The following is a 17,035-nucleotide window of genomic DNA, read 5'->3' on the forward strand; positions in this document are numbered from 1 at the left end:
GAAGACATTAACGTCTTAAATATGTATGCACCCAGCATACGAGCACCCAAATATATAAAGAAAATCCTAGAGGACCTGAAGAAAGATATTGGCAGCAACACAATTGTAGTACAGGATTTTAACACCCCACTTTCAAAAATGGACAGATTTTCCAAACAAAATATGAACAACGATATTCTAGCATTAAACAACACCCTAAATGAAATGGACCTAACTGATATATATAGAGCCCTCCATCCCAAAGAAGCTAAATACACATTCTTTTCAAATGCACATGGAACACTTTCAAAGATAGACCACATTATAGGACACAAAACTAGTCTCAAAAAACTCAGGAAAATAAAAATCATACCAAGCATTTTCTCTGATCACAAGGGACTGAAATTGGAAACTAACCCCGCAGGAAAAAAACCCGAACACCCAAAACCATGAAGTCTGCATGGTATGCTATTAAACAATGAATGGGTCAATATTGAAATTAGGGAAGAAATCAAGAAGTGTCTGGAAACAAATGAACTCACAAAAACCCAAAACCTATGGGACACAGTGAAGGCAGTCCTGAGAGGGAAGTTCATAGCAAAACAGGCTTACCTAAAGAAGATAGAAACATTTCAAACAAACAACCTAACTTGACGCCTCCAAGAACTCGAGGAACAACAACAAAGACAGCCCAGAGCAAGTAGAAGGAAGGAAATAAGCAAGATCAGAGCAGAATTCAATGACATAGAGATTAAAAGCACAATTTTAAGGATCAATGAATCCAGGAGTTGGATTTTTGAAAAGATAAACAAAATCGACAAACCTTTAAGTAGGCTCATCAAGAAAAGAAGAGAGAGGATCCAAATAAACACAATCAGAAATGAAAGAGGAGAGATTACAACTGATACCACAGAAATAGAAAGGATTGTAAGAAATTACTATGCGGAACTGTATGCCAAGAAATTTGAAAACCTGGGTGAAATGGACAAATTTCTAGAAAAATATAATCTTCCAAAACTCAATGAAAAAGAAGCAGAAAACCTGAACAGGCCAATAACAGCAAATGAAATTGAAGAAGTAATCAAAAAACTCCCATCACACAAAAGCCCTGGGCCAGATGGTTTCACAGGAGAATTCTACAAAGCTTTTAAGGAAGAGCTAACCCCTATTCTTCACAGACTATTCCAAAAAATCCAAAAGGAGGGAAAACTCCCCAACTCTTTCTATGAAGCCAGCATCACCCTAATCCCAAAGCCAGATAGAGACACAACAAAGAAAGAAAATTACAGACCAATATCACTGATGAACATAGATGCTAAAATCCTCAACAAAATATTGGCAAATCGCATCCAACAATATATCAAAAAGATCATACACCACGACCAAGTGGGATTCATCCCGGGGATGCAAGGATGGTTCAATATACGCAAATCAATAAATGTAATACACGAAATAAACAAAAGCAAAGACAAAAACCACATGGTCATATCAATAGATGCGGAAAAAGCTTTTGATAAGGTACAACACCCATTTATGATAAAGGTACTCAGCAAGGTGGGAATAGAGGGAACATTCCTCAATATAATAAAGGCCATATATGAAAGACCTACAGCCAACATCATACTCAATGGGCAAAAACTAAAAGCTTTTCCACTAAGATCAGGTACAAGACAAGGTTGCCCACTTTCACCACTTCTATTCAATATAGTATTAGAAGTTCTAGCTGCAGCGATCAGACAAGAAAAGGAAATAAAAGGCATCCAAATCGGAAAGGAGGAAACAAAACTGGCATTGTTTGCAGATGACATGATAGTGTACATGGAAAACCCTATAGCCTCTACCAAAAAACTGCTGGAACTAATAAATGAATTTGGCATAACAGCGGGATACAAAGTTAATATCCAGAAATCAAAGGCATTTTTGTATACCAACAATGAAGCAGCAGAAGCAGAAATCAGGAAAAAAATCCCATTCGATATAGCAAAAAGAAAAATAAAATATCTGGGAATAAACCTAACCAAGGAGGTAAAAGACCTGTATGCAGAAAACTACACAACACTGAAGAAAGAAATCAAGGAAGACACAAATAAATGGAAACATATACCGTGTTCATGGATTGGAAGAATTAACATCATCAAAATGTCCATACTACCCAAAGCAATTTACAGATTCAATGCAATACCTATTAAAGTACCAATGGCGTATTTCACAGACATAGAACAAACACTTCAAAAATTTATATGGAACCAGAAAAGACCCCGAATAGCTGCTGCAATTTTGAGAAAGAAGAACAAAGTAGGAGGGATCACAATACCTGATATCAAACTGTATTACAAGGCCACTGTAATCAAAACAGCCTGGTACTGGCATAAAAACAGGCACATAGACCAATGGAATAGAACAGAGAGCCCAGAAATAAACCCAACTCTCTACAGTCAATTAATATTCGACAAAGGGGGCAATAACATAAAATGGAGTAAAGACAGCCTTTTCAACAAATGGTGTTGGGAGAACTGGACAGCTACATGCAAAAAAATGAAACTTGAGCACCAACTTACACCATACACCAAAATAAATTCAAGGTGGATAAAAGACTTAAATATAAGCCGTGAAACCATTAAAGCCCTAGAGGAGAGCATTGGCAAGAAAATCTCAGATATTCCACGCAGCAATATTTTTACTGATACGTCCCCTAGAGCAAGGGATATAAAGGAAAGAATAAACAAATGGGATCTCATCAAAATTAAAAGCTTCTGCATGGCTAAGGAAAACAGTATCAAGATAAAAAGAGAAGCAACTGTTTGGGAAAACATATTTGCCAATGATACCTCAGACAAAGGTTTAATCTCCAAAATATACAAAGAACTCACTCGACTCCACTCAAAGAAGACAAGCAACCCGATTAAAAAATGGGCAAAGGACTTGAACAGACATTTCTCCAAGGAGGACATACAGAGGATCCAGAGACACATGAAAAGATGCTCGATATCGCTAGCTATCAGAGAGATGCAAATTAAAACCACAATGAGATACCACTTAACACCAGTCAGAATGGCTATCATAAACAAAGAAACAAACAACAAGTGCTGGAGAGGTTGTGGGGAAAAGGGGACCCTAGTTCACTGTTGGTGGAATTGCAGACTGGTACATCCACTATGGAAAATAGTATGGAATTTTCTAAGAAAACTAAAAATGAACGTGCCTTTTGACCCAGCAATTCCACTGTTGGGAGTATATCCTCAGAACCCTGAAGCACCAATCCTAAAGAACCTATGCACCCCGATGTTCATAGCAGCACAATTTACGATAGCCAAGAGTTGGAAGCAACCTAGATGCCCATCGGTCAATGACTGGATCAAAAAATTATGATACATTTACACAATGGAATTCTATGCTGCAGAAAGGAAGAAGGAGCTCCTACCTTTTGCAACATCATGGATGGAACTGGAAAGCATTATGCTGAGCGAAATAAGCCAGGTGGTGAAAGACAAATACCATGTGATCTCACTGTTAACAGGAATCTAAACAACACTACAAGCAAGCAAGCAAAATATGACCAAGGACACTGAAATACAGAACAGGCTGACAGGGACCATAGGGGAGAGGGGAGAATATCACAGGGGAAAAGGGGATGGAGTCACATGAACAAGTGTAAAGGACACATGAACAATAACTAAGTTGGGGGGCGGAAATGAGAGCGAGCTGGGGAGCACAGTGAGGGGCAGGACTGGGAATATAAGATAGAAAACTGTACTTGAAGAAGAATTAAATAATAAAAAAATGCATATCCTTCCCATGTCACTCTAATATGAATTTCAAAGGGATTTAGAGACAATGAACAAAATAATTTTAAATTCCATATGTAGGAAAAACATGGAAATAAGTTACAAAAGTTTGTTTTTTAAAAAATAGGGTAGAATGTGCTTTTCTAGATATTACTTAAAATAAGGGTTTTTTTCAGGAACAACCATAAAAGGCATGTAGAGAATACCAAGGGGGAGGTTGGAAGCAAGTTGGGGAGGGGGAATGGCTGGGATGGGCTATAGTGGTGGGAGATAAATTCAAATAACTGTAATTAAGCAATATTAAAATAATTTTTAAAATAAATAAATAAATACAGCCCTGACTGGTGTAGCTCAGCAGATTGAGTGCAGGCCTTTGAATCAAAGCATCACTGGTTTGATTCCCAGTCAGGGCACATGCCTGGGTTGCAGGCCATATCCCAAGTATGGGGTGTGCTGGAGGCAAGCATACATTAATATTTCACTCCCTTTCTTTCTCCATCCCTTCTCCATCTCTCTAAAAATAAATAAAATCATTAAAAAATAATAAATAAATACAAAACAAAACAAATTAACATGTCCACAGGAACAAACTAGTCAATCTGGTGAAAAAGGCTGCAGAACAGGAAACATTTTTTGGAATTTAATATGTCATGAAAGTATATTTAAATTTAATTGGTTAAGGTGGTTTATTTAGTAAATGGTGGTGGTATAATTGTCTAGTCAGTTTTTTATATCTCTACCATAGTTAGTAATTAACTGCAGGTTAGTGACCTAAAGAGAATGAATGAATGAATGGAAGGAATGTGGAGAGCCAACCAGGATAATGCGTGCCAAGGGAGTTGGAAGCAGGCCTCGGGTTCAGCACAGCTGCCCTAGGCCATGGAAGACTGCCTGATAGATTGTTGTAAGAAAAGAATGACTTGGCTGCTTACTATATCACTGTACAAAGAAGGAACAGCAAATGTTCTTAAAAAATAAAATGTACCTAGCCTCACAGTTTGTCTTTCTCAAGCTCTGCTTCAAAGCTGGCTCAATATGTACAGCTTGACTTCACCAATAAACAGCTCCCTCCTCTGCATCCCAGAGAAGGGACTCCACCTGACCCCGCTTTGACTCTGTCTCTTTCTCAATCCTCCCTCGCCTTAACCAATCTAGCCACATGGGTCTCGGTAGGTGGGGCCCAGAGCAAGGACCCAAGTATGAAGGAACTCCTCAGCCAGAAGAGGAGGGGACACCCTCGAGTGGCCATGGTACAGTAAGTGAGGAGTGAAAAGGATTTATAGCAATCAGGTATAAAATGGGGAATTCTGGGTCTGCTGAGCAGTGGCTATATATAAAAATGCTGTGTTCTATGTTACTTGCATGGGGCACTAAAGTCCCCGCCACATACCTGAGGCAATTCTTAACCTTTGTACAGCAAACTTGTCCTTGGTTTCCTGAAAAAGGCACAGTAAATGAACATACGTGAACTTGGGTAGGCCTAAAAATTAGAGAGGAATATACAGTAGAAGGGTCCATATGCATTCTAATCTTTGCTTTCACTTTGTGGACCCTGATTAGGGAAGCTCTAAATCCTGAAAAGAAGGAATGTAGGGTGCAAAGAACAGCAGCTGAAACCCTCGCTACTACTGTAGAGGGATCTGCTACTTTGAAGACAACTGCTCTCCAGCTAGATAGAGGCCAGTGACAAGACGCAGCTGCAGAGTTTAAACAAAAACTGGAACAAGAAGCTGCTGGAGACCAGCAGCAGAGAATGCAAGAGAATGAGTCCCCTAATCATTTTGATGAGGAGGATTCAGGAGAAGAATTAGTAAAGCAAATGTCTCAACTATCCTCTGGAGACAGAGCTAAGCTCGTTGAAATACTTTCTCCCACTAACCCCTCATCTTTGAAAGCTCCTCCTCATCATACTCCAGCAGGACCACCAGAAACTACTCTCTTAAGAAGGGCTTTACTAAAAGCTGTGGATCTGGGAGAGGACATACACAAAACACAGGGATTTATGCTATTCCCCGTGTTTGAGAGGCCTGATCTGCAAAATCCTAATAACAAAGATACACGAGGTCCTCTCCTTTAAAACTTTAAAAGACTTAAAAGCCGCTTGCAGTATATATGGGCCAACATCCCCTTTTTCCCTTGCTCTTCTTGATACCATTGGCTCTGAAGCCATGGCACCAAAAGACTAGATTGTACTAGCCAAAGCATGCTTAAGGGCAGGGAGGTGGGGGTGGGGTGGATTACCTAATGTGAACGTCTGATTGGTATGAAGAGAACTCACAACAGGCAGACAGGAATCGAAATCATAACATACCTATCACATTTGAAATGCTTACTGGGTCTTGATTATATGAGAATTTGCAGAATCAGCTAGGATATACCTTACAAGCTTACTAACAAATTATGGCATGCGCCACCAGAGTTTGGGGCAGCCTTCCTTCCAAAGGAGAAAAATCTCAAGACCTCACCAAAATCCAACAGGGGCCAGAAGAGCCTTAGCAGGATTTCCTGTCTCCTCCAGGCTACTGGATGGTTGATAGGGGCTCCCGAGGTCGGTAATATACTAGTCAAACAGCTAGCTTTTGAAAATGCAAATAAGATCTGCCAAGCCGCCCTAAGGCCATATAAGATGGGGAATCTTACTGACTTTATTAGAATCTGTGCAGATATTGGCCCCTCCTATATCCAAGGAGTTACTCTTGCAGCTGCTCTCAAAGGCCTTTAGGGACAAAAAGTGCTTGCTTTAACTGCAAGCAGAGTGGACACTTCTCCTATGACTGTCCTTAAAAAATGGGAAAAGGCACTGCAAATGCAGGGCAAAAGGGTAAAACTCCTGTCTCCCCAGCCCTTTGCCCTCGCTGCCACCAGGATAAGCATTGGGCTAATGAGTGGCGCTCTAAAACTGACACTAATGGTCAGCCCATCGGGGGACCATGGGAAACTCCTCACAGGGTCCTGGCCCAGCCCTGGAAAAGATTAGGGCTGAGATGCAGGAATTTCAATCTCCCAGCTGTCCAGGGCCACTCCAGGGAGTGCCAGATTGGACCTCTGTCCCACCGCCTGACAAGTACTAACGCCTGAGATGGGTCCTCAAATCATCCCCACAGGGGTTTTTGGGCCATTGCCTTCTGGCACAGTAGGACTCATTTTAAGGCAAAGCAGTCTCACTGCTAAAGTTCTTCCTGGAATAATAGATGAAGACTATACAGGAGAGTTGAGTAATATCACAAGCCTCTCATTATTCAAATATTGCCAGAGACAAGGATAGCACAATTGCTACTCCTCCCTTATAAGCCATGGGAAAGGTTATTAGTGACAAACCAGAAGGGAGCAAAGTCTTTGGTTCCTCTGATGCTACCTTTTGGATACAAGTGGTTAAAAAGACACGGCCTCAAATGAACCTTACCATAGAAGGAAAGTCACTTAAAGGTCTCCTAGATACCGGAGCTGATGTTTCCATTATAGCTCAAATTCACTGGCCACAGGCATGGCCTCTTCAAGAGGTATGTACTGAGTTACAGGGTGTAGGACAAATTCAGACTCCTCCGCAAAGCACAAAATTTGTCAAGTGGCAGGATGCTGAAGGGCATTCAGGATGGTTCCAACCCTATGTCCTTCCTTCAGTCTCTGTGAATTTATGGGGAAGAGATATATCATCTGAAATGGGTGTATATCTATACAGCCCTTCTAAAACTGTAACTCAAATCATGTTTAATGAAGGATTGTTGCCTCATCAAGGGCTTGGAGTTAACACCAAGGTAGGACAATGTCTATTGAGGCAGCCCCTCACCCAAAATATCTGGGACTAGGGATGCAAACTCAACATTCGAATTTAGGGTAGGGGCCCTGGTGAAAGCTTCCCCTCTGGCAACCATGGCTGACCCTACTACCTGGTTGTCAGACACCTGTGTGTAGGTAAACCAGTGGCCCCTCACAAGGGAGAAATTAATAGCAGCTCAACAATTAGTACAAGCACAACTAAAAGCCCACCATATTCAGCCTGCTATGAGTCCTTGGAACACTCCTATATTTGTCATAAAAAAGAAATCAAGAAAGTGGCGATTGTTGTAGGATTTGCGTAAGGTCAATGACACCATGCAAATTATGGGCCCTTTACAGCCTGATTTACCCTCTCCTACAGCAATCCCTTGGGACTATCGTCTTTTTCTTTATTTTTATTTTTATTTATATTTAGAGAGAGAGGAAGGGAAGGAGAGAAATATCAATGTGTGGTTGCCTTTTGTGTGCCCCCAAGTGGGGACTTGGCCTGCAACCCAGGCACGTGCCCTAACTGGGAATCAAACCAGTGACACTTTGGTTTGCAGTCCACGCTCAATCCACTGAGCTATGCCACCCAGAGCAGGACTAACATCTTATAATCACTGATTTGCAGGATGTGGTTTTTACTATCCCGCTTTCACCTGAAGACTGTCAGTGGTTTGCCTTTTCTGTTCCTCCCATCGATCAACAGGTGCCCATGCAGTGTTACTGTTGGAGGGTACTACCCCAAGACATGGCCAGCAGTCCAGCTCTTTGTCAAAAGTTTGTGACATGAGCCCTCCAATCTATTCATGACAAATACCCCAAGGCTTATATTATCCACTATATGGATGATATTTTACTGTCTCATCAAAGTGAGGAGTTATTCCTCTCCTTGTTCCAAGAAGTAGTTCTACAATTAGAAAAGTGGGCCTTAAAAATAGCCCTGGAAAAGGTGCAGAAATAACACCCATCTTTTATATTATTGAAGGATGATGCATTCATCCCCCAAATCTACAAATCAGATTAGATTCTTTCAAAAACCTCAATGATTTTGAAAAATTACTAGGTGATATTAATTGAATCCAACCAACATTAAAATTAACTACAGAAAAACTCAGTCCACTGTTTAATATTCTCAAAGGAAGCCCTTACCCTTCCTCCCCGCTGCAACTTGAGGAAACTGCCCTGCAGGCTCTACAATTAGTAGAGCAAGCTATTCAAGACTCTCAGGTCACCTGGGTTGACTTGACTAAAGAAGTTTGGGTCCTTGTCTTACCCACACCTTATCTTCCCACTGGGGCTATTTGGCAAACCCAGGGTGTTCTAGAATGGCTCCATGCCTCCCACCTCCCCACGAAATCTTTACTGCCTTACCCAGAAGCTGTCTGCTGGTTAATCAGTAAAGGATGACGACGATGGAAACAATTGTAAGGGTTGGAGCCAAATAAAATTGTAGTCCCCTATTCTACTGCCCAACAACTACAGCTGTGTGAAAATGCAGATTATTGGCAAATAGCCCTAGCTGCTTATCCTGGTCAAATAGATAATCATTGCCCTGCTGATAAACTCCTTCAGTTTTCTCAGAGACATCCCTTTATCTTTCCAAGGATTGTAACTTCAATACCCATTTTCAGGGGCAGCAGTAGTATTCACTGATGGGTCAAGTTCAGGAAAAGCTGGCGTTTATAGCCCTCAGCAAACTTGAGTTGAAACCAGCCCTTATTGATCTGCTCAGTGTGTTGAACTCTATGCTGTCTGTATGGCCTTAACTCATTTTGTTGCAGAACCCATAAATATTTATAGTGGCAGTCACTGTATCATCCATACTGTATGACATATTGAGTCAGCAATCTTTGGACACATGACCTCTGAGGAATTGTTCCACCTCTTTATCAAATTACAATCTTTAGTCCACAAGAGACCCTTTCCTTTTTTTATTAAACATATTCGCTCTCATAGTCAATTACCTGGACCCTTAGCAGAGGGCAATCATAATGCTGACCTGCTAGTCTCTGCTCTGGTGCATACCCCTTTGCAACAAGCCACAGATGCACATCCCAATTTCATGTCAATGCCACAGCCCTTTGAAAAATGTTCCCTATTACTAGAGAATAGACTCGACAAATTATCAAAAAGTGCCCTAGCTGCATTGTGTACCTCTCCTCACCTGTTGTCAGGGTCAGTCCTCACAGACTTTGACCCAGCCATGTATGGCAAATGGATGTTACATGAATCCCTGCATTTGGCCAATTGGCATGGGTTCATGTAACCATCTATACCTTTTCTCATTTCACATGGGCTTCCTGTCACACTGGAGAAAATGTTAAAAATGTCATCTCTCACTGTCCCCAGACATTCTCTGTTAAGGGATGCCCTACACAGCTCAAAACTGATAATGCACCTGGGTATTGCAGCAGGGTGTTTCAACAGTTTTGTACATACTTTTAGATCACTCATGTCACTGGCATCCCTTACAATTCTCAGGGATAAGCCATTGTAGAGTGAGCTAACAGATCCCTTAAAACCTATGTTGAAAAACAAAAAGGGGAGATATACTAATAGTCCAGACAGCTAGGATTAGCCTTATATACTCTTAATTTTTTAAATTGTGATGAGCAAGGGATTACTCCTGCAGAAAAACACCAGTCATTTTCAGTTATCAAGGATCTAGTTTCTGCCAAGTGGAAGGGTCTTGCCACAGACCAATGGTAGGGTCCTGACGCTATATTAACAAGGGGAAGGGGATATGTGCGTTTATTCCCTAGATCTGCATCCTGACCTGTTTGGGTCCCAGAGAGACTGGTCCACATCTGTGATGGAACCCAGGAGCCTTCACTCCTGGATACTCTGGAGAGAAAGATGAAATGGCTCAGGATAAGCCCCAGACAATCCAGGGAGAGCATGCTGAAGCTGCTAGCTATTAGCACCGGTCAGGCTGAACCTCCAACATGGGGACAACTGAAGAAACTGACTTAGCAAGCACAAGGCTTGGTCAACCAGCAATCTGCTCCCCACGATGCTTCTACCCTGTTCATAGCCATGTTAGCTATCACTGCTATCCAGGTGGGTGTGGGAGTCACTGATCCTTTTTGGGCTTACCTTCCAGAACTCCCATTGCTGTTCCCAGCCCCCTGGGAAGAACCCTTGATCCCGGTGTTTGTAAATGACATGTGTCTCATGGGGGATTCTACCTCTAAACATATTGTGGCACAGTCCTATGGCAATTATTTGTATGAGGGATAAGCTAGCAAGCCCCCTCTTTGCTAGTCTCCTCACGTTCGTCCAGGGAATGTTTACCTACAACAGGAATGTAAAACAGCTTATGGGAGGGGAGGCAGACATTGCTAATGTAACAGGTCCATGGGACGTTGCCAAATATATTATGATTGTGTCAAAATAAGGTTTTCCTAACACAACTTGAACTGTGAAAGTTTCTCATCCACCATTTCCTTATTGCCCTAATGGCTCTCATGTTACATGGAGTGGATTCCCTCCATGGGCTGATTATGCCAGCATCCTGCCTATGATGAATAATGTTTTTGGAACTGGACTTATACTCTATGATTGGAGCCACCCCTTGCATCCAGCTCATTCTAACATTTGGTACTAGACCTCTGGCAGTTTCATCTCCAATATCCTAACCACAGGAAAGGGATTTTTTCAAAAGGATATTTGTCATCTTGGAGTGGCCCTCCAGTTTATTAACATGTCTGCAGGAAGTATATCTGACTTGGGAATCCATTAGGCATATGGGTTGTGGGCCTGTGTGCAACCACCTTGTTATTGTAGTAGGGAATGTAAATATTACTTTGCAGGACCAAACTTTCTTGGTCCAGTGTCGTAATTGCAATCTTACTAATTGCATCTCTCATTACAATCAAAGTAGGGCTTTGCTGATTCTGCATCAATCTCCTTTTGTTATGCTTCCTATAAATCTGGCTGGCCCTTGGTATACTGACACAGGGCTTCAAGTCCTAGGAGAAATACCAAAGTCTTTAACCTGCACGTGATGAGCCGTTGGGCTCATCATTACAGGAATCATTGCTCTAATAACACTCATAGCACTGCCAGTACTGCCACGGTTGCATTAACACAAAGTATTCATAATGCTGGTTTTGTTAACAATTTAGCTCATAGTGTGTCAATAGCATTAGGAGATCAAGCGAATATAGATTTAAAGTTAGAGGCCAAAATAGATTTAGATTAGATTTAATGCCTTAGAGGCTGTAGTCAATGGCTTAGGAGATAGGCTAGAAGCCTTGACTCTCCATTCCAAGCTTCAATGCCATCCTCAATACATGTATGTTTATATAACTCCTGTCCCCTATAATACTTCTGTATGGGACCGGGACAAGGTCAAAAACCATCTAATGGGAATTTGGAGTCATGAAACATAAGTTTAGACATAAAGCAATTACATTCTGAAATACTGCAAATACAGAATGTGCATCTTTCTGTAATTGACCCTGCTCAAATAGCCCATAATCTGCTACAAGAATTGTAGGGATTTAATCCCTTTAATTTGTTAAAGCATTCCTTATGATACCTCATTGGCTTAGGTGGATTGTTGTTAATTATGTTCTGTGCTTTTCCCCAAGTCTGCCAAAAACTGGAAGCCCAATCATTCCATACATGAGTAAAGCTGAATCAGGTGCAATTAGAAAAAAAGAAAAGGGAAAGATGTGGAGAGCCAAGCATGCCAAGGGAGTTGAAAGCAGGCCTCGGGTTCAGCACAGCTGTCCTAGGCCATGGAAGACTGCCTGATAGATTGTTATAGGAAAAGAATGACTTGGCTGCTTACTATATCACTGTACCAAGAAGGAGCAGCAAATGTTCTTAAAAAATAAAATGTACCTAGCCTCGCAGTTTGTCTTTCTCACGCTCAAAGCTGGCTCAATATGTACAGCCTGACTTCACCAATAAACAGTTCCCTCCTCTGTATCCCAGAAAAGGAACTCCACTGGACCCTGCTTTGACCCTGTCTCTTTATTTCTCAATTCCCCCTCACCTTCCCTTGGGACCTGACCAATCTAGCTGCACCAGTTGAGGCAAAGAAGGAAAGAAGGAAGGAAGGAAGGAAGGAAGGAAGGAAGGAAGGAAGGAAGGAAGAATGAATTCTGGGGAAAATTTAGGAGAGTATTTGTATATTCTTCTCATAAAGAAGACCTTTTTAAACATTTTAGAAACCCAAAATGTTTATGTAGTCTCATAAAGTCTCCTTATGAAGATCTCAGTTCTTAAAGTATGGGGTAGGAAGAGAATTTATAATACATTTGTCAGAGACAAGGTGTTAAGACTTCCTACATGTGAAGAGGGCCTACAAATTACCCCATATTTTGCCATGCACAATGTGCCTCCATGTATAATGCATACCCAGGTTTTTGTGTGCATTATACATGGGATTATTATAGGCATTACTTATACCCATAGTATGTAATCATAAGTCCCATGTATAATACACATCCTTATTTTTCCCTTAAAATTTCAGGAAAAAAGTGTGCATTATACCTGTCAAAATATTGTAATAAGAAAAAATGGACAAACAATGTAAACATGCAAATGAAAGACAGTCTAATAAACATAAATAAGATACTTGTTCTCACTAGCAATCAGCATCATGTAAATTAGAGTAAAAAGAAGTGCTATTTTTCATCCATCAGATTGGCAAAAGGTAAACAAAGTATTACCTAGGGATGTTAAGAATGTGGGAAATAAAACCCTTTCAAACAAAGCAAGAATAAATTGCTCTAACCTTTTGGAAAGGAATCTAATATAGTCTACTAAAATATAAAATAAACATATACCTTGGCTTAGCAACCTTCTAACCAAAATAAATGCACCAGTACATAGAAAATATGTATAAAATATGAATCACAGATTAGTAATAAAAAAGTCAGAAGGAGAGTGGGTGAATTATAGTATTCCTATATAACAGAATATTAGGTGGCTATTAACATGTTAGAATTAACATATATTCATAGCATACTTTGTTTAAAAACATTATAGAGTAATTTATAGCTCAATATTTATTTAAACTATAAACAAAAAGCCTATGTATTTGTGTTTATAGAGAAACTATTAATATTTGTTATCACTGAGTCAGGATTTTAGATAATGAAATTATTTATATTTCACTGTATTGACTTTTATTAATGCAAGCATATAGTAAGTTTATATTTTTTGAATTTGGACTTTAAAAATATTTTATTAAGTATTGAGTATTTACAAAATTAACAGTTAAGTAAAATACCATTAAGGTATAAAATGTTAATATACTACCCAATTTAAAAAAGACCATTAGTGCCCTGCCTGGTGTGGGTCATTGGATTGAGTGCTGGCCTGTAAACCAAAGGAACACCAGTTTGATTTCTAGTCAGGGCACATACCTGGGTTGCAGGCCAGATTCCCAGTAAGGGGAGCATGAGAAGCAATCACACATTGATGTTTCTCTCTCTCTCCCTTCCCTGCTCTCTAAAAATAAAGTCTTTGAAGAAAAAAGAAAAAAGAACATTATCATTGCCTCATGTTCCCGTGTATCTTCCTCTCCTCCATTAGTGATAATCACTATTCTGGATTATGCCATCATTCCTTTGATTTTGTTTGTTTTGTTTACCACATATGCTGTTTTAAGTACTCTGCAAATTTATACATATAGAATCATATGTTTTTTTAAATCTTGGCTTTTATGTTGAGACTACATCTAGATAAGTCTGTCCATTTTAAAATATTCCACAACTAATTTACCCATTCTTAGTGTTGAAGGACATGTGATTTTTTTACAGTTTATGGCTACTACAAATGAGAACAATATGAACATTCTTGCATATGTGTTCTGATGTGAAAGGGAAAGAATATCTCTAAGCTAAATAATTAGGAAAGGAAATGCTAGGGGATAGGGTACGTGCACATTAAAAATGCTATTATTTTTATTATGCCCATATTCATGAATATTGACTACTGTCATAAGTTTTTAATGTTTAACTATTAGTATAAATTATTATTTCACTGCGGTTTAATTTTCACTTCCCTGCTTTAAAATTAGGTTGAATGCCTTTACATATTTCCTCTTTAGTGAAGTGCCCATTGATGTCAGTTCTGTCTTGGTCAGCTTGAGCTGCCATAATAAATTATCTTAGACTGGGTAGCTTAGGCAACAAACATTTCTCATAGTACTGGATATTAGAAGTCTAAGGTCAGGGTGCCAACATGATTAAGTTCTTAGTGAATAGTCTCTTCCTGGTTTACAAATGGCTGCTTGCTTTCTGCATTCTCACATAGAAAGACCATTCTATGTCCTTCATCTGCTCTCCCCTTGCTATCCCCCCTCCCAACCCTTTTAACACACTCTGAGCCTGTAGTGGGAGTGGCAGCCCTGATGATTTCTGAAAGTTTATTGTCTTCTTGCTCTGAAAACAATGCCTGGCTTCCTATTGGTGGCTTATTTGGTCCCTGATTCTCACCCTTACTACTTTCCTTATCAAACTTTCTCTCTCTCTCTCTCTCTCTCTCTCTCTCTCTTTCTCTTTTTGCAATATGGATAGGCTACAAATTTTCCAAACATTTAAGTTCCAGTTCATTTTTGTGTAACAATTCTCTCTTCATTTCTCTCTTCTCACATTTTACTATAAACAGCTGGCAGGATGCAAGCTGTTTTGCAATGATGTTTTGTGATGATTCAACAATTTCCTGAGTAATTTTCTCACATGCAGAATGGGCTGGTCCCATATCCACATGTGGCAGGTAAAAATTTAGGAAGGATATCTCCAGAGCAAAGAGTCCCAGTCTCACACAAGGCTCCCCACCCCAGGGCTCCAGTGCCAGGAAGATAAGCCTCCATAACTTCTGTCTATAAAAAGCAGTGGGAATTAAGGCAGTAGAAGAAAATTCTGGAGTCCCAAGCAGTTCCCTTTAAAGAACACACACATGGACTAATTAAGATTCACTCCCTCTGAACTCCAGCACTGGGGTAGCAGCTTGGAAAGCTGACACATGACATGCAGAAAGGAACAAGTGTTCAGTATCAGTGCAAGAGCTGTGGGACAACTTTTTCCCACACAGGAAGTTGGGCAGAGGCCATTTTCCCTTTTCTAAGTACTCTCCCAACAAAGCCATAGAGCTAGTAGTCAGATGACATATCTAAGACTTCATCAACTTGGCTAACACTGTTTGCCCCACCCTGTAGATCCCCAAGACCTCATCCCACCCAACTTATGGGTCCACTGAAACTGTTAACCATGGCTTTTCCATATAAATGGCTGGTCTTGGCTCATGCTTCACAACTTCCTAAATCTTATTAAACAAGTGACAGCTGTTTTCAGTATCCAGCTCCTGTACCACTTACTAAGTGGCCTCAGGCCCAGCACTAGCAGCAGCCATCCCATATTCTCAACTTGGCTTCACCTTGGAATCTCCAAGCCCAGCACAAGTAGCAGCCATCTCAGATTGTTGACTCCTCAAGCAGGGTGGCCATGGGTGTAACACAAGTGGGGGATGACCTTGGCCCACAACAAACTCCAGAGCCTGCACATCCAGTGGATCACTACAGACCATGTTAGAACACGAACACCCTGCCCCTGCACAGCTGACTCTCCATGGAGGGTGGAGGTTGGTGATAAATGGTCACAGCCAGTCCTTGAAGCTGACTGCCCTGGGCAAATCCCTCCCATTAACTTACCAATAGCGATCAAGCCTCAACTACAAGATGAAGGTATACTCAGCTCACACAGAGGATGCATCTCACGTACCCAGGTTGGGTGATAAGGGAGACTGTGCCACTGGACTGTACAGGATACCTATTACACTAGGCCACACTACCAAGACAGAGAGTAATAGCAGATATACCTGATTCATAGAAACAAACACAGGGAGGCTGACAAAATGAGGAGACAAAGAAACATGGCCCAAATGAAAGAACAGGTCAAAACTCCAGGAAAAGAACTAAACAAAATGAAGATAAGCAATCTGTCAGATACAGAGTTCAAAACACTGATTATAAAGATACTTAAGCTCATCTGGCCAAGATGGAGGTGTAGTTTAGAAACCCTTTGCTTCCTCATGCAACCAAAAGGAGGATAATGGTCAATCTAAAATCAACAATCAGAAATGCCAGAAAATCAAACTGCATTGAACTCCAACAACCAAGGAATTAAAGAAAAAGGCAACCAGAACAACCAGACTGGTAAGAACCTGCAGCAAGGTGGTGGACTACATGAGGCAGGGTCAGCTGAGAAAAACCATGGCAACTCAGCAGAACACATAAGTGAGGCTGCTTTAAGGTGAAACTGAGACTCAGAGTTGACTGTGGACTACAGTGGTTGCCATGGTGGGAGAAACTCCCAATTCACACAAGGGTTCATTAGAAAGTGGGCTAGAGATGAGGAGCCAAACTGTATTTTCCCCTCTCTGAACCATGCCCCACAGGCAGCACCACAGCACAGCAGAGAGGGTTGCCCTGCCCTGGTGAATACCTAAGGCCCTGCCTCTTTACAACTTAACAGGGGCACCAAGACAAG

The 17,035-nt window shown here is 40.8% G+C and overlaps 1 protein-coding gene across 1 annotated transcript in view; it reads right to left on the reverse strand.

Moving 5' to 3' along the window:
• Positions 1–17,035, reverse strand: part of PTPN20 (protein tyrosine phosphatase non-receptor type 20) — a 105,026-nt gene that overhangs the window by 73,588 nt on the left and 14,403 nt on the right. Inside the window, exon 5 of the mRNA XM_037056654.1 lies at positions 8,384–8,386. Coding sequence (XP_036912549.1) covers positions 8,384–8,386 — 3 coding nt within the window. The remainder of the gene's footprint in view (positions 1–8,383; positions 8,387–17,035) is intronic.

Source organism: Sturnira hondurensis, unplaced genomic scaffold (assembly GCF_014824575.4).
Source record: "Sturnira hondurensis isolate 20B ecotype Veracruz unplaced genomic scaffold, ASM1482457v3 Scaffold0009125, whole genome shotgun sequence".
NCBI classification, from domain to species: domain Eukaryota; kingdom Metazoa; phylum Chordata; class Mammalia; order Chiroptera; family Phyllostomidae; genus Sturnira; species Sturnira hondurensis.